General features: G+C 44.3%; 1 protein-coding gene across 6 annotated transcripts in view; it reads right to left on the bottom strand.

Annotated features, from left to right (window-relative positions):
* HECW1 (HECT, C2 and WW domain containing E3 ubiquitin protein ligase 1) overlaps positions 1-23,091 on the bottom strand; it is a 466,672-nt gene that overhangs the window by 312,169 nt on the left and 131,412 nt on the right. For all 6 annotated transcript variants that reach the window (XM_075827049.1, XM_075827050.1, XM_075827048.1 and 3 more), the window contains one exon: positions 10,165-10,272. In XM_075827049.1, the coding sequence (XP_075683164.1) occupies positions 10,165-10,272 (108 nt within the window). The remainder of the gene's footprint in view (positions 1-10,164; positions 10,273-23,091) is intronic.

Below are 23,091 nucleotides of genomic sequence, written 5' to 3'. Positions count from 1 at the left end.
GCCCCATGCAATTGTGGGGGCTGCTGATGCTTGTGATGGGATCCGGAGGCCAGACAACCACCTCCGGGTCTGCCATGTATGGAAGCCTATGAGGACCAGCCTCTGGCTGGTCCTCGTAGACTTATTGTCAGAGTGACTGTGACATCACACTGACAGTTGGAATACATTACACTACCTAGGTAGTGTAATGTATTATAGCAGCAATCAGAGCTGCAGGTAAAAAAAGAACGTGTAAAGTGTAAAAATAAAAGATTTTTTTTTTCCTATACTAAGTCTCTTATTATAGGGAAAAAAATGAAAACGTTAAAAAACAGTACACATATTAGGTATCAGCGTGTTCGTAACGACCCAAACTATAAAACTATAATGGTGAAAACCGCAAAAAAAAAAACTATTGAAAAATCATGCCAGAATCACTCTTTTTTAGTCACCACCCCTCCCAAAATATAGAATAAAAAGTGATCAAAAAGTTGCATTTACCCCAAAATAGTACTAATAAAAACTACAACCCGTCCCTCAAAATACAAGCCATTACACCGCTTTTTTGACTGAAAAATAAAAAAGTTATGGCTCAGAATTTAGTGACAGAAAATTTATTATTTTATAAACAAGTGATTTTATTGTGCAAACGCTGCAAAATATAAAAAAACGATATACATATGGTATCGCCGTAATCGTACCGACCCGCATAATAAAGTAAAACTGTAATTTTTAGCGAATAATGAACACCATAAGAAATAAAGAATTTAAAATGGCAAAATCTGTTTTTTGGTCACCTTAGCTCTAAATAAAATGTAATAATAAGTGATCAAAAAATTATTTGTACCGAAAAATGGTACTAATAAAAACTACAGGTCGTCCTGCCAAAAATAAGCCTTCACACCGCTCAATCGAGCAAAAATGTAAAAAGTTATGGCTCTTTTCGTTTTTTTTTTAACAAATAGTTTTTCTTTGTAAACGTAGTAGAATATAAAAAAAAACTATATACATTTGGTATCACCGTAATCATATTGACCCGCAGAATAAAGTTAAGTTGTCATTTTTACCGCACGGTGAAAGCGGTAAAACAAAATAAAAAAAACAATGGAGGAATCACAGCTTTTTCCAATTTCACCCCGCAAATAATTTTATTTTCGGTTTACCCGTACATTATATGGTACTTTAAATGTTGTCAATAGAAACTACAGCTCTTCCCGCAAAAAACTAAGCCCTCACACCGCTCTATTGATGGAAAAATAAAAAAGTTATGCCGTTTGGAAGGCGGGGATCGAAAAACTAAAATGGAAAAGCAAAAAAGGATCAGTCCTGCAAAGGTTAATTAATTTCTATTAAAAAAACAATTATTACCACATGTGGGGTATTGTCATACTTGGGAGAGATTGCGTTACAAATTTTGGGCGGCTTTTTAGCCTTTATCTCTTGTGAAAATAAAAAATTTCAACATTTTAATAGACAAAATGTTGATATTCATTTTCACAGCCTAATTCCACTAACTTCTGCAAAAAACCTGTGGTATAAATGCTCACTATACCCCTAGAAAAATTCCTTGAGGGGTGTAGTTTCCCAAATGGGGTCACTTTTTTGGTGTTTCCACTGTTTTGGTCCCTCCAGGGCATTGCAAACACGACATGGCACTGAAAACCAATCCAGAAAAATCTGCGCTCCAAAATCCAAATGGCGCTCTTTCCCTTCTGAGTCCTGCTGTCTAAACAGCAGTTTATTTCCACATATGAGGTATTTCCGTAATCAGAGGAAGATGCTTTACAAATTTTTGTGTGTATTTTCTTCTTTATTCCTTGTAAATATTACAAATTTCTATGTTTTTTCAGGAAAAAGATTTTAATTTTCACAGACTAACTCCAATAAATATAGCAAAATACCTGTGGGGTCAAAATGCTAACTATACCCCTAGATAAATACCTTGAGGGGTTTAGTTTCCAAAATGGGGTCACTTTTGGAGAGTTTCCACTGTTTTGGCACCACAAGACCTCTTCTAACCTGACATGGTGCCTAAAATATAATCTAAAAAAAAGCAGACCCCCAAAATCCTATAGGAGCTCCTTTGATTCTGAGGCCGGTGTTTCGGTACATTAGGACACTAGGGCCACATGTGGGATATTTCTAAAAACTGCAGAACCTGGGCAATAAATTTTGACAGGGTTTCTCTGGTAAAACCTTCTGTGTTACAGAAAAAAAGTATTACAATTTAATTTTCTCCAAAAAAAAATTACATTTGTAAATTTCCCCTCTACTTTGCTTTATTTCCTGTGAAACGCCTAAAGGGTTAATAAACTTTCTGAATGCTGTTTTGAATACTTTGAGGGGTGATTTAAAATGGGGTTATTTATTGGGGGTTATAATATATAAGGCCCTCAAAGCCACTTCAGAACTATACTGGTACCTGTAAAAGTAGCCTTTTGAAATTTTCTTGAAAATGTGAGAAATTGCTGCTAAAGTTCTAAGCCTTGTAACGTCCTAGAAAAATAAAAGGACGCTCAAAAAAAACTATGCAACCATAAAGTAGACCCATGGGAAATGTTAACAAGTGACTATTTTGTGTGGTATTACTATCTGTTTTACAAGCAGATACATTTAAATTTAGAAAAATGCAAATTTTTGCAAATTTTCTCTAAATTTTGGTGTTTTTCACGAATAAATATTGAATTTATTGACCAAATTTTTCAACTATCATAAAGTACAATATGTTACGAGAAAACAATCTCAGAATCGCTAGAACAGGTAAAAGCATTCCCAAGTTATTACCACATAAAGTGACACGTCAGATTTGAAAAAATCGGCCGTGCCACAAGGCCAAAACAGGCTGCGTCCTAAAGGGGTTAAACTCCTTTCTTTGCTTTGGCTGTAAATGACTAAATATACAGTAACAAAAAGTAACTTACTCATCTTTTAAATAGTGCATGGTGATGTGTTGTACATGGACACGTGTTGTACATGGACACGTGACCACGCAGCCATTCGCTGGCCACAGTGGTGATTTCAGTATCACTTTTGTTATGTCAGTCATATCACTATAGTTTTTAATTTTTGTTGTGTTTACAGCCTCCTTGAACATTTTGGTGTAGAGGATAGCAGTAAACGTAACACAGTTTTACTATTCTCAATTATTCAAAAAATATATTAACCCCTTAATGCAGTATGATGTACATCATTTTCGGGGGGCTAGTTGCTGCAGAATGACTTCGTTTTTTCTGTTTAAATTTAATAAAAGAGTTAAAGAGGACCTGTCACTAGTTTAGTAATGCCCAATCTCCTAGCCAATCTAATAGGCGCTGTCACATTGATACTAGTGAAAATTCTGTCCTAAAACGTTTATTTTAAAGCATCATTTACACGAGCGTAATATAAACGGGTGCGAAGCGCGTTCTTTTCACGCGTGTCGTACGCACCTATATTAAGCTATGGGGCAGTCCAGACAGTGCGTAAATTTTGCGAAGTCAATGGGAGCGTGAAAACCACGAAGGTCGCACGGAACCACTTCCCTGCGAACTGCGTGGTTCGCGCAACAGCTGTCAAACTCTGAATGTAAACAGAAAAGCACCACGTGCTTTTCTGTTTACAAACATCCAAACGGAGTGTCAAAATGATGGTGGCTGCGAGAAAATCTCGCAGCCGCACATCATACACTGATGACACACGTAGCTGTTAAGTGTCTTTTGCGCACGCAAAATGCCACGTTTTTTGCGTGTGCAAAACGCACACGCTCGTGTAAATCAGGCCTAAAAGTTATGAGCTTTTTTCTAACTATGCAAATGAGGTTATACTAGACAAGTGGGTGTTAACATCAGCGATTCTCCTGAGGTAGAGCTAGTCGAAGCCTCCGACGCTGTCCTATTAGCATGAAGCTGCTGCACACCGTGTGAGAGACTGAGGCTAGAGTGAAGGGGGATCACTTCAAATAGCCATATCTCCGGCTGTAGACAATCTAGAACTGTGATTCTGGTGACATATGAAATATGAGATTCTAATCTTTCATATGACACCAGCAGTTCTAGCTGTGAAATAACCAGAGGTATCGCCAGTTGAAAATACAGTCTGGAATGGAAGCTGTATACTATATGATCACCCCAGGGGTGTAGCTAGGGGGGGCAGGCGGGGCATGTGCCCCAGGCGCAACTAATAGGGAAGGTGGCGGGGGTGCCAGGAGCCACTGAAACCAGCCGCCGCCACCCCCTCGTTGCACTGTAGGCGATGAACAGCCGGGTACGTTCCGTGCCCGGCCATTCAGCGCCTTTCAACGACTCAAGCGACGAGATTACCTCTTTGCGCCACTTGCATCATTGAAAGGCGTTGATTGACAGGGCAAGTCATAGTGCCGTGCCAATCAGCGCCTTTCATAGACACAAGTGGCGCGATGACGGCATTGTGCCGCTTGCGTCTATGAAAGGCGCTGATTGGCGGGCAGAATGACTTCCCCACGGGTACGGCGCCACAGGGGAAGCCCCTCCAGGGTCGCTGCAGGCCGGTCTCCAGGGAGAGCTGCATCCGCTCGGGGGTCCCGGACTGGCAGAAATCCCCAGCCGTGGCGGTGCTTGGCGGCTAGGGGGGGTTGGCTCCTGGCTTCCCAAATACCCCCCCTCCGTCTGGTGTGGTGCAAGATGCGGGGATGTCGGCAGCCCCGCCTGGTGAGGTGCCAATCAGGGGGCTGGCTGCTTCGAGGTCTGCGTCAGGAAGAATGGCGAGTCTGGTGGGCCGTGGAGTGCGGTCTGAGCTATGGATACCGCATAACGGGCAGCAGGCGGCTGGCCCTATCAGCATCAGGGCTCCTATGGAGGCTGGCCCTTCGGGACAGTCTGGTCGTGGATCTCCGTGCTCGCATTGTGGGTGCGGGCAGCGGTCGCAGACGGCAGTTGACTTGGAAGAAGGAGAGGTTGTTGAGCATCGGCGTGTTCAAGTTCGTCCGGCTGGCGGGATCACAGCGCCTGAGCAGCCAGGAGGGTGTGTTTCTTCTTTCTCTTTTCCTACTACGCGCATGTTGGGGGGTGCGGGGGATGCAGCGGGCTCTACGGCTGTCGGCGGGTCTTCCGGGGGGGGGGTGGTAGCGGTTTCGCTGAATTAGTGAGATGCTTGCGTGAACTGGTCAACAAATTAGATAGGTCGCACCTATCGGTCCCCGGTTGCGGTTTGGACGGCGCCGCCGTTGGTAGGGCAGCCTCAAGATAGGGTGCAGGTAGGGGGCTCTGCGGGGGCTGTGGCTGTGTTGGTGCAGACAGACGGGGCTCAGGAGGGTGACAGGGTGCGGTTAGATGATAGAGCAAGGGGTGAAGTTAATGTCTGTTTTGAGGGCCCATTGGGGGTGCATTTGAAACAGGAAGTTCGGGAGCGCATTTGGAAGGACGAGTATGTGGTGATAATTTCTCTCCTTCCGTTGGCAAAATTTAATTTGGACAAAGGGAAGAGGGATGAGAGTAAGAAGGAAGAGGAGGAACGTCGGCGTTATAGGCTCATTCCGCAAACGTTTGTGAATTGGCTGCAGGCTTTCGCGATCTTGGCTAGTGTTGTTGGGGAAAAGGCGCCGGAGCATTGTTCCGCGCTTTTTTGTTATATGGATGCTATCGGTGAGGTGTACGGCGGTATGGCTTGGCTGCGTTATGATGAGCAATTTCGGCAGCGGAAGGCGGTGCGGCCCAGCATTAGATGGGATCAGAAAGACATCGCATTGTGGTTGATGGTGACTGCTCCGGTTAAGCCGGGACAGTCCTTTCCAGGGAGCGGAGTGTCTGCAGGGCAGGTCGGTCAGTCCGGTCAAGGTTCCTGTTCAAAACTCGGTTTCTGCTGGCAGTTTAACGACGGCCAATGTAAATTTGGGGCAGCGTGCAAGTTCAAGCATGTGTGTTCCCATTGCAGCGGGTCATCCCATGGCGCGTCAAAGTGTTTGCGAAAAGGCAAGTAGGGAGGTGGACCAGGGGGTTCAGCTGGTCAAGGGGGTGACGCCGGTGAAGCTGGAAAGGATGGCCCCCTTTCTAAGTAGATATCCGGATAGGGCTGGGGCGCAATTGATTGCGGATGGGTTTAGCATGGGCTTTGTAATTCCTTCTCCTCCTTATGACATTCCAGTCACTCGTCGGAATCTCCGGTCCGCTTATCAGCACGCCGGGGTGGTGACTGAAAAACTTCGTAAAGAAGTGGTTTTGGGTCGCATGGCAGGGCCTTTTGTGGAACCACCTGTGTCGGATCTTGTTGTTTCCCCGTTGGGTGTGGTGCCTAAGCGTGAGCCGAACAATTTTCGGTTGATACATCATCTTTCTTTTCCCCGGGGTGCATCAGTTAATGATGGTATTGATCCGGTGTTGTGTTCGGTACTGTACAAGTCGTTTAATAAGGCAGTGGTGTTGGTTCGGGAAGCGGGTGCAGGTGCCTTGTTGGCAAAAACTGATATTGAGGCGGCTTTTCGGTTACTGCCGGTTCATCCCAAGAGTCAACGGTTGTTGGGTTGTTTTTGAGAGGGTGAATTTTTTGTGGATCGTTGTTTGCCTATGGGTTGTTCCCTGTCATGCGCCTATTTTGAGGCATTTAGTTCATTTTTGGAATGGGTGACTCGGGACGTCGCAGGTGTGAATTCAGTTATTCACTACCTTGATGATTTTTTGTGTGTTGGCCCGGGCAGATCGGCGGTGTGCGCCAATATTTTGTTTGCTTTGCAGGGAGTCATGAGGGATTTTGGAGTCCCGCTGGCTCCTGACAAAACAGAGTGGCCAGTTACGGTTGTTCGTTTTTTAGGCATTTAAATCGACTCGGTGTTAATGGAATGCAGGCTTCCGGAGGATAAATTGGCGGCCCTTCGTATGGAGGTTCAGGCGTTGTCTCGGCTTAAAAAGGTCACGTTACGCAGTCTGCAGTCGTTGTTAGGGAAGTTAAACCTGGGGGTGGTGTTGGCTATCAATAACATCTCGGCGTCGTCTCCTCCGGTGGTTCAACTGTTGCGGCATTTGGTGCTAGTTTGTTTGTCGTTAAATGCTTGGGTGGTGGCGGTACATGTGCCGGGGGTTGACAATTGTGTTGCTGATGCCCTTTCTCGCTCACAGTGGGATCGTTTTCGTCAGCAGGCGCCGGGAGCGGATCGGATCGGCATGGTGTGCCCGGATCATCTTTGGGAGTTGGTTTCTCTGCGGCAGGAGCATTGATTGAGCGATCCTTGGCAAGTTCTACGTGTGCAGCATATAGGGCTGGCTGGGCTCAATGGGAGCTTTGGTTGAGAGGTTTGGGCGACGTCCGGTCAGACCGGGACAGGCTGGTGGCCTTTTTGTATTGGTTGGGGGATTCGTATGAGTCAGGTGTGTCTGTGGCAAAAGTCAACAAGTTTGTGTTCGCTGTGGCGTTTGGCTTGAAATTGCATGGAGAAAAAGACGTGACCAAGGAATTTTTGGCGATTCAAGCATTAAAAGGTATTCGCAGGGGGAGAGGGTCGGTAGATCGGTGGCGGCCAGTTTCTTACCGGATTCTTTGCCTGTTGGGTACGGCGGTGGAGGTGGTTTGTAGTTCGGCCTTTGAAGTCCGATTGTTTTGCTTGGCTTTTTCGTTAGCCTTTTTTGGGGCTTTTAGAGTGGGTGAATTGGTGTCGCCGAGCGGGTTGCGTGCGGGGGGAATATGTCAAGAGGATGTGGAGTTGTTTGCTGATAGAGTGGAGATAGTGCTGCGCAGGTCAAAAAATGACACGGCGGGTAAGGGGACACGGATTGTGTTGTTTGCTATCGGGGGTTCGGCGGTGTGTCCGGTACAGTGTATGTCTGCTTTTGGGGTACAGGTGGGGGTAACGGGGGTTCCGTTATTGCGGCATGAAGACGGGTCCTTTTTATCCAGGTTCCAATTTGGTGCGGTGTTTAAGCGCTGTTTGTTGGCAATTGGGTTAAAGGCAGCTGAGTATTCTTCCCATTCGTTTAGAATTGGCGCAGCGAGTGAAGCGGTGAGATGGGGTTTGGATGAGGCAGGGGTTAGGCGTATTGGGAGATGGGAGTCTAACCGTTTCCGCACTTATGTTCGGCCTCATTTGCTGTCAGACTGTTAAAATGTTGCTAAGGGGTATGTTGTGCCTGTGGAAGATGGAGTGCGAATGGGATTTGTAAGATGTGTGTGTTTTTCTTTCTTTCGCAGGTTCGCGTCCTTTGCTGATTTGGATCTTGGGGCACTCCTTTGTGTATTGGGGCGCACTAAGGGCGGAAGTTTGCCCGGATGGTCGACAACTGAGGAGGATGCTGTCCTGCATTGGCTAGGTTTCCGGGGAATGGTTTGGTCTAGGGTGTTACCAGAGTTTCAGGTGTATACGCAGCTAGACCGGGCGCCCGAGATTTTAGTTTTACATGTTGGGGGGAATGACTTGAGTGTGCGCCCTTTTCGTGATTTGGTAAGGGATGTTAAGCACGATTTGTTGTGTTTATGGGCGTTACACCCGGGCCTGATTATAGTCTGGTCAGATATTGCGCCCAGAAAGACATGGCGTTTGGCCCGATCCATGGAGAGGCTCAATAAGGCCAGAATAAAAGTGAATAGGGCGGTGTCGGCATTTGTGGCAAAAAATGGAGGTGTGGTGGTCAAGCATAGGGACCTGGAATCGGGTGTAGGTTGTTATTGGAGACAGGATGGGGTGCATTTGAATGAGGTGGGGATGGATTTGTGGAGTTTGGCCCTAGCAGACGTGATTGAAAGAGGGGTGTTGTTGTGGAGGAGCTCATGGGCTTGAGGTGGTCAAGGCCCATGTCGCAGTGGCGGGGGGAGTCCTTGAGGTTGGTCAGTAAAACTGGTGGGGAGGTCACATCAGGGGTATGCGTCCCCCAAAATATGTGGAAGGCTTCTTACGGTGTTACCCCTTTGAAGTGCTTTATGGGCAAAGCCATCTGCAAGAAGTGAGTGGTGCCTTCGAGCCGGGTTACGGCTGGAGGTAAAAACAAGTGGTGGTGGCAGATGGCTATCTTTTCTAAGTTGTGGTAACCTCAAGGGCTTCCCCTGGTCATGTTATGGGTGTTATTTATATTGACCCTGTTAAGGGTTTGTTATGTGTATTCTGGAAGAATTCCAATTTTGGGGAATTCTAGGTTATTTAATGTTTGGTTATAAAATTTCTAATTTTATAAAATTTATAATAAACGGCTGCTTTGGCCATTAAAATCCAATCTTGGTGTCACGTGTTATTATTCTTAAGGGGGTAAGGAATAATTACTGATCACTTGACTCTACTTATCCAAGTCAAGGAGAAAACAGCTCCGGAATTTCAGACGTAATGGCATGTGCAGGCGCTTTTCGCTGCGTCCATTACGGACGTAATTGGAGCTGTTTTTCCATGGAGTCAATGAAAAACAGCTCCAATTACGTCTCAAGAAGTGACAAGCGGGCGTCTTTTTTATGTAAAAAAAATGACCGTCGGCACAGAACATCGTAAAGCCAATTCAAATGAATGGGCAGATGTTTGCCGACGCTTTGGAGCCGTATTTTCGGACGTAATTCGAGCCTAAAACGCCCGAATTACGTCCGTAAATAGGGTGTGTGAACCCAGCTTAAGTATTTACAGGGTTTCCCATAGTCCAAATTCTTTAATTTGAGTTGTGTCCAAACTCAGTACAAAATAAATAATTCTGCCTATAGTATATCAAACCCTAGTAAAATATGAGACATTTTTGAATTCCAAGAGACATACGTTCAAACGAGTTTTTTGACACGTTTTTTGACGCGAAAACCGTGTCGGAAAATGCGCCAAAAAACATCTGAAAATGCCTCTCATTGATTTCCCGCGAGCGGAAAAAAATGCTTGCAAGAAAAAGAAGCGACATGCCCTATCTTTGGGCGTTTATGTCTCTGACCTGCCATTAACATCAATGGGAGGCAGAGAAAGCGTATTTCGCTGCATTTTTGCCTGTGGCGCTCAATGGGCGCAAGCGAAAAACGCAGCGAAAAACACGGCAATCGGCGTGCAGGCAAAAATCAAAATCTGCCTCAAAATTTTGAGGCTGAATTTTCTGCCTGCAAAAAACTCTGTGTGAACATAGCCTAATAGTAACTAATGTAGGAAATGAAAACAAGCAAAACAACATGCAATTGACATTACAGAAAACTGCATTCTCTTCATAGTCATTCCAAATAGAATTTTAAATGTAATTTTACTTTTTGTAATGCCACACTCTTAATGCTACCAATAGTATATTCTAGTCTACTTACGTTCCACAAAGTATGAGCTGGCATCAATTTTCCAGATGATCTGTCCTCTGTGGGAGCCATTTACACCACGGTTTTTATAATCGAGAAAGTTTTCCGACAATACTTCATCTGTATAAAAAGTCAGAAAGTATAGTAAGGAAAACGGATAGAAAAAAAAAATCCATGGTGAAAGAGTCAAATCTGTTTGCCTATGTTCATGAACTTAGATCTCATCGATAATAGCTGGATTTTGGATGTCAGAGACAGGCAGGACCAGCGTTCACTGAAGCCGCCAATCCTGCTAACCTGATGCATTCAACAGTCACCGCCAGATACAGCTCATATGTATGCAGCATACAGAGAAGCTGTATGTTGAAAAGTAAAATTATTATTTTTTTAAATAAAACCCAATTCAAAACTTGTTTAAAATACAATTAAACGTAAAAAAAAATTCCCTTCTCACCTAAGTTAGGTAGTTGGGGTATGTGTTCAGCAGGGGGGAGTTTTTTTTTAACTTGACTATATTTGTTAAAGTGTAGCTAAATGTTTAACAAACTTCTGATATGTCATAGTGACATGTCATAAGTTTTGATTGGTGGGGGTCCGAGCACTGAGACCCCTATCAATCGCTAAAACGAAGCAGCTGAAGCGCTCGTGTGAGCGCTCAGCTGCTTCGTGTCTGTTCGGCTTTTTCCATAAAGCCGATGTATCGGAGTAGGGGCTCATAGACTTTCCATTGAGCCCGTCCTCCGATACATTGATTTCCGGAAAAAGCCGAACAGAAACTAAGCAGCTGAGTGCTCACACGAGATCTTCAGCTGCCTCGTTTTAGAGATTGGTGGGGGTCTCAGTGCTCGGACCCCCAGCAATCCAAACTTCTGACTTGTCACTGCGACATGTCAGAAGTTTGTTAAACATTTAGCTACACTTTAATTATGTATTCTGATATTCTTGAAATGAAAAAAGGGGAAAAAAATGTACAATATAACATTGATTTATAAAAAAAAAAAGATTTTTATGGCCTTTAAAAGATTCCAGGCTGGCGTTAGGGGGTGTAAATTTCCCTGGGCACCCATCCCCAAAGGGGCCCCCTGCTTTAGCACCGCTGTTTAGCTTACCATCCCTGGAAACAAGTGGGCGAGCAACTGAACAGCAGTGACAGTAGGTAGAGACTTTAAGCCTAGGACTCCAACAGAGTTGGACTGGAATTATCCTGTGGACCCATCCCTCCTATAGTAATTGCATCTCTCTGTACTGACAGTACTGATCTAGCAGAGGAGGAGATGAGACCCCACCGACCAGCCCCGTATTTCTGCAGAGCCGACTCCTGCCTTGTAATACAAAAGCCTAGCTTCTTGGCTGTTGGAAACTGATACAGCAAGCTTTTAGAAGTTGGGACAGACTGGAGGGAGAGGAAGACTGCAGACACTGCAGAGAAGGTACCAGAGGGAAACAAAGGCGGCTTTCTGTCCTTTGCAGGCCTTGCTCCTCAAATGCTGCCCTGGATACCCTATATGATGTCCAAACCCCAAACTTCATATGCAGAGAAGCTAAGTCTATGTGTAGCGTGTGCATGCAAATATATGTGTGTATAATGTGTGTATATATGTAATGTGTAAGTAATATTTATGTATGTATGTAGTTTGTATGTACAGTGAAGGAAATAAGTATTTGATCCCTTGATGATTTTGTAAGTTTGCCCACTGTCAAAGTCATGAACAGTCTAGAATTTTTAGGCTAGGTTAATTTTACCAGTGAAAGATAGATTATATATATAAAAAAAAAAAGAAAAGAAAATCACATAGTCAAAATTATATATATTTATTTGCATTGTGCACAGAGAAATAAGTATTTGATCCCCTACCAACCATTAAGAGTTCAGCCTCCTCCAGACCAGTTACACGCTCCAAATCAACTTGGTGCCTGCATTAAAGATAGCTGTCTTAAATGGTCACCTTTATAAAAGACTCCTGTCCACAGACTCAATTAATCAGTCTGACTCTAACCTCTACAACATGGGCAAGACCAAAGAGCTTTCTAAGGATGTCAGGGACAAGATCATAGACCTGCACAAGGCTGGAATGGGCTACAAAACCATAAGTAAGACGCTGGGTGAGAAGGAGACAACTGTTGGTGCAATAGTAAGAAAATGGAAGACATACAAAATGACTGTCAATCAACATCGATCTGGGGCTCCATGCAAAATCTCACCTCGTGGGGTATCCTTGATCCTGAAGAAGGTGAGAGCTCAGCCAAAAGCTACACGGGGGGAACTTGTTAATGATCTCAAGGCAGCTGGGACCACAGTCACCAAGAAAACCATTGGTAACACATTACGCCGTAATGGATTAAAATCCTGCAGTGCCCGCAAGGACCCCCTGCTCAAGAAGGCACATGTACAGGCCCGTTTGAAGTTTGCAAATGAACATCTGGATGATTCTGAGAGTGATTGGGAGAAGGTGCTGTGGTCAGATGAGACTAAAATTGAGCTCTTTGGCATTAACTCAACTCGTCGTGTTTGGAGGAAGAGAAATGCTGCCTATGACCCAAAGAACACCGTCCCCACTGTCAAGCATGGAGGTGGAAACATTATGTTTTGGGGGTGTTTCTCTGCTAAGGGCACAGGCAGGGGCGTAGCTAGGGGGGGCAGGCGGGGCATGTGCCCCGGTCGTAGCTTAGAGGGGGGCACCAGCGCTACCTCCTCCTGCACTATAATTGTACCTGTGTCGCAAGGACACAGGTACAATTAGATGCAATGAATGACCGGGCACGTACCGTGCCCGGCCATTCAGGCGCCTTTCCACGAGTGAAGCAACTGGTACCTTTTGTACCAGTGAAGCTTCCGTCGATGAAAGGCGCTGACCGACAGGGAAAGTCATCCTGCCCAGCCAATCAGCGCATTTCATAGATGCTGCGTTCAACCACCAGGAGACCTGCGCAGAAGAGAGCAGGTCTCAATGGCTGCCGGACGGCGTGGGTGCGGGAATAAGGTGAGTTTAAATCATTTTGTTTTTTTTAAATTGTAATGAAAGTGTGTGGCTGTATCTACAGGGGGGACTTTGTCTACACGGGGGGGACTTTGTCTACAAGAGGGGGGGCTTTATCTACAAGGGGGACTTTATCTACGGGGGGCTTTATCTACGGGGGGGTCTATCTACAAGGGGGGGCTATCTATGGAGCACCATATACAGGGGTGGGCTATAGCTACAGGGGGGGCTATATAGTATATAGCCCCCTGTAGATATAGCCCACCCCTGTATATAGCCCACCCCTGTAGATATAGCCCACCCCTGTAGATATAGCCCACCCCAGTAGATATAGCCCACCCCAGTAGATATAGCCCACCCCTGTATATAGCCCACCCCTGTATATAGTCCCCCTGTAGATATCCAAAAAAGAGAACGTGAAGCAGCACTCAAATAAAATGAATTTATTCATCCAACATGGAACCACAACGTTTCACCTGAAAACGTTTCACTTGAAAATGCCTTCATAGAGGAGGTGAAACGTTGTGGTTCCATGTTGGATGAATAAATTCACTTTATTTGAGTGCTGCTTCACGTTCTCTTTTTTGGATATCTAACACATAAGGAGAGGTCACGCCTTTATTTTTGAAGCTTTGCACCAGACTAGTCAGGCATTTGTTCACAGTGCTGCTCCAATCATCTGCTTTTTTCTAGTCCCCCTGTAGATATAGCCCACCCCTGGATATAGCCCGCCCCTGGATATAGCCCACCCCTGTATATAGCCCCCCTGTAGATATAGCCCACCCCTGTATGTAGCCCCCCTGTAGATATAGCCCACCCCTGTATATAGTGCTCCACATATAGTCCACCCCTGTATATAGTGTTTCACAGATAGCCCACCCCTGTATATAGCCCCCCTGTAAATATAGTCCACCCCTGTATATAGTGCTCCACAAATAGTCCACCCCTGTATACAGGGGTGGGCTATCTGTGGAGCACTATATACAGGGGTGGACTATCTAGTGGAGCACTATATACAGGGGTGGACTATATGTACAGGGGGGCTATCTGTGAAACACTATATACAGGGGTGGACTATATGTGTAGCACTATATACAGGGGTGCGTTATATCTACAGGGTGGCTACATACAGGGGTGGGCTATATCTACAGGGGGGGCTATATACAGGGGTGGGCTATCTGTAGAGCACTATATACAGGGGTGGGCCATATTTACAGGGGGCTATATATAGGGTTGGGCTATACGTGGAGCACTATATACAGGGCTGGGCTATATCTACAGGGGGCTATATACAGGGGTGGGGTATCTGTAGAGCACTATAGGGGGAGTTATTTGTGGGACACTATATACAGGTGTGGGCTATATGGGGGCACTATCTACACGGGGCTCTATGGGGGCACTATCTACAGGGGCTCTATGGCAGGCACTATCTACAGGTGGCACAGTGTGTGTGTGGGACACGGTGTATGGTGCTATTATAATTAGAGGTGCAGTGTATGGCGCTATTATATTTAGGGGTGTAGTGTGTGGTATAATGATAACTTTATATTTATTTATAGGTGCAGAAATGTTGGAAAAGTGAGAAGCTGAAGACATGTGAGCGGCAAACTGCAGAAATGGTGTTAGGGATCTGCCAGGTACTTCATCTAGCTATACTCCTGGGATTAATCAATCCACACCTGAGGCCAGACCTGCTCGACTGACACCATCTCCCACCAACCAGGGTGGCAGGCTCAGGAGTGGGAGAGCCTATCGCGGCCTGGTCTCTCGGAGTTAGCTCCGCCCCCTGCCCTTTATTACCTGCCCTGTGCTCTCCCTCAGTGCTTGTAATTCTTTTGGATTCCTGGCCCCACTGCTGCTTGCTCCAGCCTGCTTCTGCCGTGCTTCTGCCTTGCTGCAGTTCTGCTGGACCTGCTTGCTTGCCCTGGCTTGCTTCTGTCTCCGTGCCTGCTCGGGTGTACTCACTTCGTCCTGTTCCTGACTGTTCGTTCGCCGCCCCGTTTCCTCGTGGCGTTCCGTGGCTACTGCCCCTTCCCTTGCGTGTTCCCTGTTTGTCTTCCTGTGCACTTAGCCAGCGTAGGGACCGCCGCCCAGTTGTACCTCGTCGCCTAGGGCGGGTCGTTGCAAGTAGGCAGGGACAGGGCGGTGGGTAGATTAGGGCTCACTTTCCCTTCACCTCCTTCCTGCCATTACAAATGGGCTCTGACCGGGAGAAGTCATCATAGAGGTCTGGACTGGATGGAGAAAAAGAACTAGAATATGAGACGTCACCGGTGAGTCACTTAATGTAAATGTTTATTCTGCCTCTAATCAGCACTGTAGTCACTGTATGATCTGCAGCGAGATGATGGTGGTATGATTATTATATGATTTATTTTTTGTGAAACAGCATCTCCCAGCATATCCTTACCATTGTTCGGGCCATGCTGGGAGCTGTAGTTTTACGCCGTACACACCTATACGGCAGGGGTTGCACTAAATTGAGCTGTATTTGTGCTGGTGCTGTATTTATGTACTGAGCTTGGTTCTAGTGTTGTGTATAGAACCCTATTGCTTGTAAAATGTACAAATGTTTTTATGCTCGCGTTACATAAAAAGAAATGTGGAAAAGAAATGACACGTCGATTGGTAGAGAAAACAAACACGGCGAGGGGGAAGGAGATGTCGGGAAAGAGGTTGGGGGGGGCGCCAAACTGAATCTTTGCCCCGGGTGCTGGAGAACCTAGCTACGCCTCTGGGCACAGGACTACTTCACCGCATCAATGGGAGAATGGATGGAGCCATGTACAGTCAAATCCTGAGTGACAACCTCCTTCCCTCCACCAGGACATTAAAAATGGCTCGTGGCTGGGTCTTCCAGCACAACAATGACCCGAAACATACAGCCAAGGCAACAAAGGAGTGGCTCAAAAAGAAGCACATTAAGGTCATGGAGTAGCCTAGCCAGTCTCCAGACCTTAATCCCATCGAAAACTTATGGAGGGAGCTGAAGATCCGAGTTGAGAAGCGACAGCCTCGAAATCTTAATGATTTACAGATGATCTGCAAAGAGGAGTGGGCCAAAATTCCATCTAACATGTGTGCAAACCTCATCATCAACTACAAAAAAGTCTGACTGCTGTGCTTGCCAACAAGGGTTTTGCCACCAAGTATTAAGTATTGTTTGCCAAAGGGATCAAATACTTATTTCTCTGTGCACAATGCAAATAAATATATATAATTTTGACGATGTGTATATAATTTATCTCTCACTGGTAAAATTAACCTAGCCTAAAAATTCAAAGACTATTCATGTCTTTGACAGTGGGCAAACTTACAAAATCAGCAAGGGATCAAATACTTATTTCCTTCACTGTATATATGTGTATGTATAAATCAGTTGAACCCACTGATTTTTGGGGGAACGGCCAAAGCTTTATGGGGGATCTCCCGACTCTCCCCCAACTGCAGATGTCAAGGAAAGAAGTACTTGGCATACTGGATTTCAACATGCCGATCCTTTATTTTCACAGGAGATAAGCTGCTGCAGAAGTTGTCTGGCAGGCGCTTAATCCCTTGTACACAAGCACGCTTAGCCAAGTGTGCATGGGGTGTTGGCAGGAATAGTTGTTGGCCAAATGAGCATATGTACGTCCGAAAGCACCTTTAGACTACTGCTGTTAGGAAGCGTCTGTGTCTTTAAGATCGCCATGACTACTGATCTAGCTTCTGGGTGGTTCTGTTTACTTCCTGAGTCTATCCCACTTCTGTCTTCTTCCTGTCAGGTGTAGAGTAAGGTGTTTATAACTGGCCTCCTCCCTCTTTCTTTGCTTGTGAATTGTTCTCCTTTCTTAGGCTTCACACACACGACCGTGCCCGTAATTATGACCCGTAATTACGGGCACGTCCGGCCGTGGACAGCTGGATGTTTTTACGGGCCGTGCTCCCATTATAAAGTATAGGTGCACGGTCCGTAAATTTAAAAAATAGGACATGTCCTATTTTTTTGGGCAGGTTTATATGGCATGGACACCCTCCCATAGACATACGGGAAGGTGTCCGTCGGCCATAGAAATGAATGGGCCCATAACTACGGCCCGTAATCATGGGCGATTTTATGGTCGTGTGCATGGGACCTTAGTTGTGGTGATTAAAGAGGCTCTGTCACCAGATTTTGCAACCCCTATCTGCTATTGCAGCAGATCGGCGCTGCAATGTAGATTACAGTAACGTTTTTATTTTTTAAAAACAAGCATTTTTGGCCAAGTTATGACCATTTTTGTATTTATGCAAATGAGGCTTGCAAAAGTACAACTGGGCGTGTTGAAAAGTAAAAGCTCAACTGGGCGTGTATTATGTGCGTACATCGGGGCGTGTTTACTACTTTTACTAGCTGGGCTTTCTGACGAGAAGTATCATCCACTTCTCTTCAGAACGCCCAGCTTCTGGCAGTGCAGACACAGCCGTGTTCTCGAGAGATCACGCTGTGACGTCACTTCCCCAGGTCCTGCATCGTGTCAGACGAGCGAGGACACATCGGCACCAGAGGCTACAGATGATTCTGCAGCAGCATCGGCGTTTGCAGGTAAATCGATGTAGCTACTTACCTGCAAACGCTGATGCTGCTGCAGAATCAACTGTAGCCTCTGATGCCGATGTGGCCGACACGATGCAGGACCTGTGAGTGACGTCACAGATCTGCACTGCCAGAAGCTGGGCGTTCTGAAGAGAAGTGGATGATACTTCTCATCAGAAAGCCCAGCTAGTAAAAGTAGTAAACACGCCCCGATGTACGCACATAATACACGCCCAGTTGTAATTTTACTTTTCAACACGCCCAGTTGTACTTTTGCAGGCCTCATTTGCATAAATACAAAAATGGCCATAACTTGGCCAAAAATGCTCGTTTTTTAAAAATAAAAACGTTACTGTAATCTACATTGCAGCGCCTATCTGCTGCAATAGCAGATAGGGGTTGCAAAATCTGGTGACAGAGCTTCTTTAAGCTCTTACTTACTCTGTGCCCTAGACTTCTGGACTTCTTGGAATCTGAACTTGGCTTGTCTCTCATTAACACTTTGTTTACCGATTGTGATTATCTGCTACCGTCTGGTTGTGACCTCTGCTGTACCTGATATCCACTAGCTCTGTTTTGGACTTTATGTTTACCCTCTGGCTGTCTGGTTACTAGGTCAAGTATAGCCTGCATTGCACCCCTTATCCAACACTGAACTCTGTTAGAACAACCTGGAGTTCTGTGCAGCAAAAACCATCCTGCCTTGCGGTGGGCTCTGGTGAATACCTCAGAGTAGCCTTAAATTATGTCGATCAAAGTTATGACGGATTTGGGGTTGCGGTTTTACTTGAACGCTTACTCCCGACAGTCTCCAGTAGCCTTTCGGGAATTGCGCAACCAGTGATTCCATAACAACTGCCTCTTAAAGTGTGATAGTTGATAAGCTCTGTGTCACCTGGATTCCAAAAAATGTTTAGTCACTTGACCTTTCCTCTTGGATTTCAGTACTATACTCTTGATGTAAATCTATATAACAGGCATATTTAAATATCTTATGACCAGAAATGCACGATATATGCAATTTTATAATTTTATCTTAGCAATTGTATGATCCGGTTTTACTATCACATATATATATATATAATACATTTAATAATTGTAAAAAAGAAAGTTACAAACCTCTTTTTTCACAACTTGTATAACAAAAGATTATTTTTCAGATGACACTTCACTTGATTTACTGTCTTACAGCCATGATAAAATGTAATTAATGTGTGTTGGGCTGAAGTTGCATGAAGACCGTAGTGAAAAGTCATGTTTTATGTCCTTAGCTGAACTCATAGCAGTGAAATTGGTTTTAAAGGGAAAGTGTCGCTAGAAAAAATTTTTTTTTTAGTTAAACAATTAGTGTATAGGTGATTAAACATTGTTTTTAATTTTTTTAATATTTTTCACGAGTCAGGAAATATTATAAATTAGATTCTAATTTATAATATTTCCCAGCGCTGGTCACTAGATGGAGCAATTCCCAAAATTGCAGCATTGCATGTGGTAAAGCAACCACATTGCTTTATGCTGCAAAATTTGAGAAAACTCACTCGCTCTAGTGAGCTCTCAGAATCCCCCCTCCTTTATCCTGGCTAGTGCCGGGAGAAACGAGGGGATTGAAAGGTCAAACCTCTTACACTGTGTGTCGCCATTTTTTGAGCTAACACACAGTGTAGTAGGTTAACATACAGTAGTAAACACACACTAAAACACGAACATACATAGAAATAACTTACCTGCTCCTGCCGCCGCCGCTCCCTCCGGTCCGTCCGCTCCGTCTGCTACCGCCGCTCCAAGTGCACAAGTCCGGAAGCCGCGACCGGAAATAGTAATCTTACTGTCCGGCCGCGACTTCCGGTCCACAGGAAAATGGCGCCGGACGTCGCACAGTTCAACTTGGACTGTGTGGGAGCGGCGCATGTGCCGTTCCCACACAGACGGCGTACAGCATAGTGGATGGAACGGGCCCCGTTCGCATTCACTATGGGACTGTATGTGCCGTATTCCATGTCTGTATGTGTCGTTAATCGACACATACAGAAATGGAAAAAAAAATGGCAGCCCCCATAGGGAAGAAAAAGTGAAAAAATAAAAAAAAGTAAAACACAAACACACAAATAAATAAAAAAATGTTTAATAACACACTAAAGTCAAATTGATCTAAAAAATTTTTTTTTCGTGACACTGGTCCTTTAACTTTATCAACACACTAGAAATGCAGCCGTTGCTGCAAACTCTGTTAGTTATAACTGTTGATTACAATTACACCGCGTTCCAAATTATTATGCAAATGTTATTTTTCGCTGATTTTCCTAATTAGTCGATGCAATTGACAGTCAGTATAATCTTCAAGCCATCAACCGTTGGAGTATAATGCAAATTTTATTGAACAAATCTCCTAATGATAAAAGTTTTTTTTTTAGAAGTAAAAAACTCAAAATGCACTGTTTCAAATTATTATGCACAACAGAGATCAAAACATTTTAAAGGTTGTAAAGAGAACTAAAATGGTAATTTGTTGAATTTGAAGCATCAGGAGGTCATATTTACAGAAATCAAAAGTTCTTTCAATCAAAAAAAACTTAACTGGCCAAGTTACATGTTAACATAGGACCCCTTCTTTGATATCACCTTCACAATTCTTGCATCCATTGAATTTGTGAGTAATTGGACAGTTTCTGCTTGAATATCTTTGCAGGATGTCAGAATATCCTCCCAGAGCTTCTGTTTTAATGTGAACTGCCTCCCACCCTCATAGATATTTTGCTTGAGGATGCTCCAAAGGTTCTCAATAGGGTTGAGGTCAGGGGAACATGGGGGTCACACCATGAGTTTCTCTCCTTTTATGTCCATAGCAGCCATTGACACAGAGGTATTCTTGGCAGCATGAGATGGTGCATTGTCATGCATGAAGATAATTTTGCTACGGAAGGCAAAGTTTCTTCTTTTTGTACCACGGAAGAAAGTGGTCAGTCATAAACTCTATGTACTTTGCATAGGTCATTTTCACAATGTCAGGGACCCTAAAGGGGCCTACCAGCTCTCTCCCCATGATTCCAGCCCAAAACATGACTCCGCCACCTCCTTACTGATGTCGCAGTCTTGTTGGGACATGGTGGCCATTCACCAACCAGCCACTACTCCATCCATCTGGACCATCCAGGGTTGCACGGCACTCATCAGTAAACAACACGGTTTGAAAATTAGTCTTCATGTATTTCTGAGCCCACTGCAACCGTTTCTGCTGTGAGCATTGTTTAGGGGTGGCCGAATAATAGCTTTATGCACACTTGCAAACCTCTGGAGGATCCTACACCTTGAGGTTCGCGGGACTCCAGAGACACCAGCGGCTTCAAATACCTGTTTGCTGCTTTGCAATAGCATTTTAGCAGCTGCTCTCCTAATCCTATTAATTTGTCTGGCAGAAACCTTCCTCATTATGCCTTTATCTTAACGAACCCGTCTGTGCTCTGAATCAGCCACAAATCTTTTCACAGTACGATGATCACGCCTAAGTTTTCTTGAAATATCCATTGTTTTCATACTTTATCCAAGGTATTGCACTATTTCACGCTTTTCGGCAGCAGAGAGATCCTTTTTCTTTCCCATATTGCTTGAATCCTGTGGCCTGCTTAATAATGTGGAACGTCCTTCTTAAGTAGTTTTCCTTTGATTGGGCACACCTAGCAAACTAATTAGCACAGGTGTCTGAGATTGATTACAATGATCCAAAGAGCCCTAAGACACAATACCATCCATGAGTTTAATTGAAAAACTAATAATTAAATGTTTATGACACTTAAATCCAATGTGCATAATAATTTGGAACACGGTGTATATGTTCCAAGTGGCACAGCTGAATGGGCAACCCAATTTTTTCCATTGCAAATGCTATTCTTTATTACTGTGATTAATAGAAATTATAGTATTTTTACTTCTACATATAGGGCCTGTATAATTGAAATAACCTTAATTAACCTACATTATACTTATTATGGTTCTGAGGTAGTACTATACAAAAAAGGATATGGAATAAGTTAGAAACACATACACAACATCCGTGTGCAAATGTATGGAATCCCTAGGTAAGGATTAGTTAGTTCAAGTTCGGACCTTTTTTTTTATTAAGGCACTAATAAATTTAATTTAAAAATAAGATTAAGACTTTACTAATCCTGTATATAAAAGGTCCTCTCACACAGCCCGACATGGGCTGTCTAAACAAGCGCCAATCAACGAAACAGCTATTTGATCGACACCCATTTGCTGATTTCACAAGGAGCTATGTATGGAACGAGCGCTCATTACTACGATCGCTCGTCCCCATACATTCCTATCATGTCGGCAGCACATCTCCCTGTTTACACAGTGAGATGTGCGGCTGACAATGATAATATTTTCAGTTGCATAAATGATACAATCAGCCGATGAACGAGCGTGGGCAATGATCACATGTATTGGAAAAAATCCAAATAGAATTGAGGTCATGCTGCAGGTTTTTTTTAAATACAGCATGTCAATTATGTTGCGGTTTGTTTCGGATTTCAATCTACAATCTGCAGCAAAATCTGTCTTTAACAGCATAGATTTTGCTGTGGAATCGCAGCAAACTTGCGATGAAATCTGCTCCAGATTTCTTCCGCTATGTGTGGACGTATTCTTACTACTTGAAAATATTTAATCATTTATAGGTGTTCTCTAGGCCATGCTGTACAAATGGGCCTGTATGGGTTTACAATATGAATATAAGGTTGATTGGGTCCCAGGACCTGTTTTCAGCATTTAGGTGGCAGCGCAGGGCTGGTCATATCTCCACTAATATTAATGGGTGTTTTGGAAAACTATGAAGGCTTTCCATGACACACTTTGATTTTAATTTGGCTCAGAGAATGGATTCAGAGCTCCGTGTGTTTAGTGTCCCAACTTTTTATGTCTTGAAAGTCAGTGGTTGGATAACCAATTTAAAAGAAAGATTCACATTTTAAAGAGGTTGTCTTATATAGACAACCTCTATCCATAAACTTTTAGGACATATTGATGTCAAACAGGGGTCCCCTATTCGAGATCCCCTGCTCTAAGCCAGAGCAGGGAGCTGCTAAGTAAGTGTGGTTCCTGTGCTGCCGGACCTGGTCATTTGAAAGTCTGCATGTAATACTACACTTCACCTGCAGCTTTCATTACAGCAAAATATATGGTTAGCCAGAGCTTCCCCCAGCAATAACAGATGATCGAAGGTTGTTCCAGGAGTGATCAGCTGATTCTGGGGCTCATAACTATAAAGTCTTCATTGTCTTTATAAGAAAACCTCCTTAAACAACTTATGACATGTCAATGAGACATGTCAGAAGATGTCACAAAATGTGTGGGTCTGTGCTGTGTGTTCTTGTTAGCGCTGCCTGTGTCCCTTCATTTTCTAAC

Source organism: Rhinoderma darwinii, chromosome 5, assembly GCF_050947455.1.
Source record: "Rhinoderma darwinii isolate aRhiDar2 chromosome 5, aRhiDar2.hap1, whole genome shotgun sequence".
Taxonomy (NCBI): Eukaryota; Metazoa; Chordata; class Amphibia; order Anura; family Rhinodermatidae; genus Rhinoderma; species Rhinoderma darwinii.
This window is presented reverse-complemented; position numbering and strand designations above follow the sequence as displayed.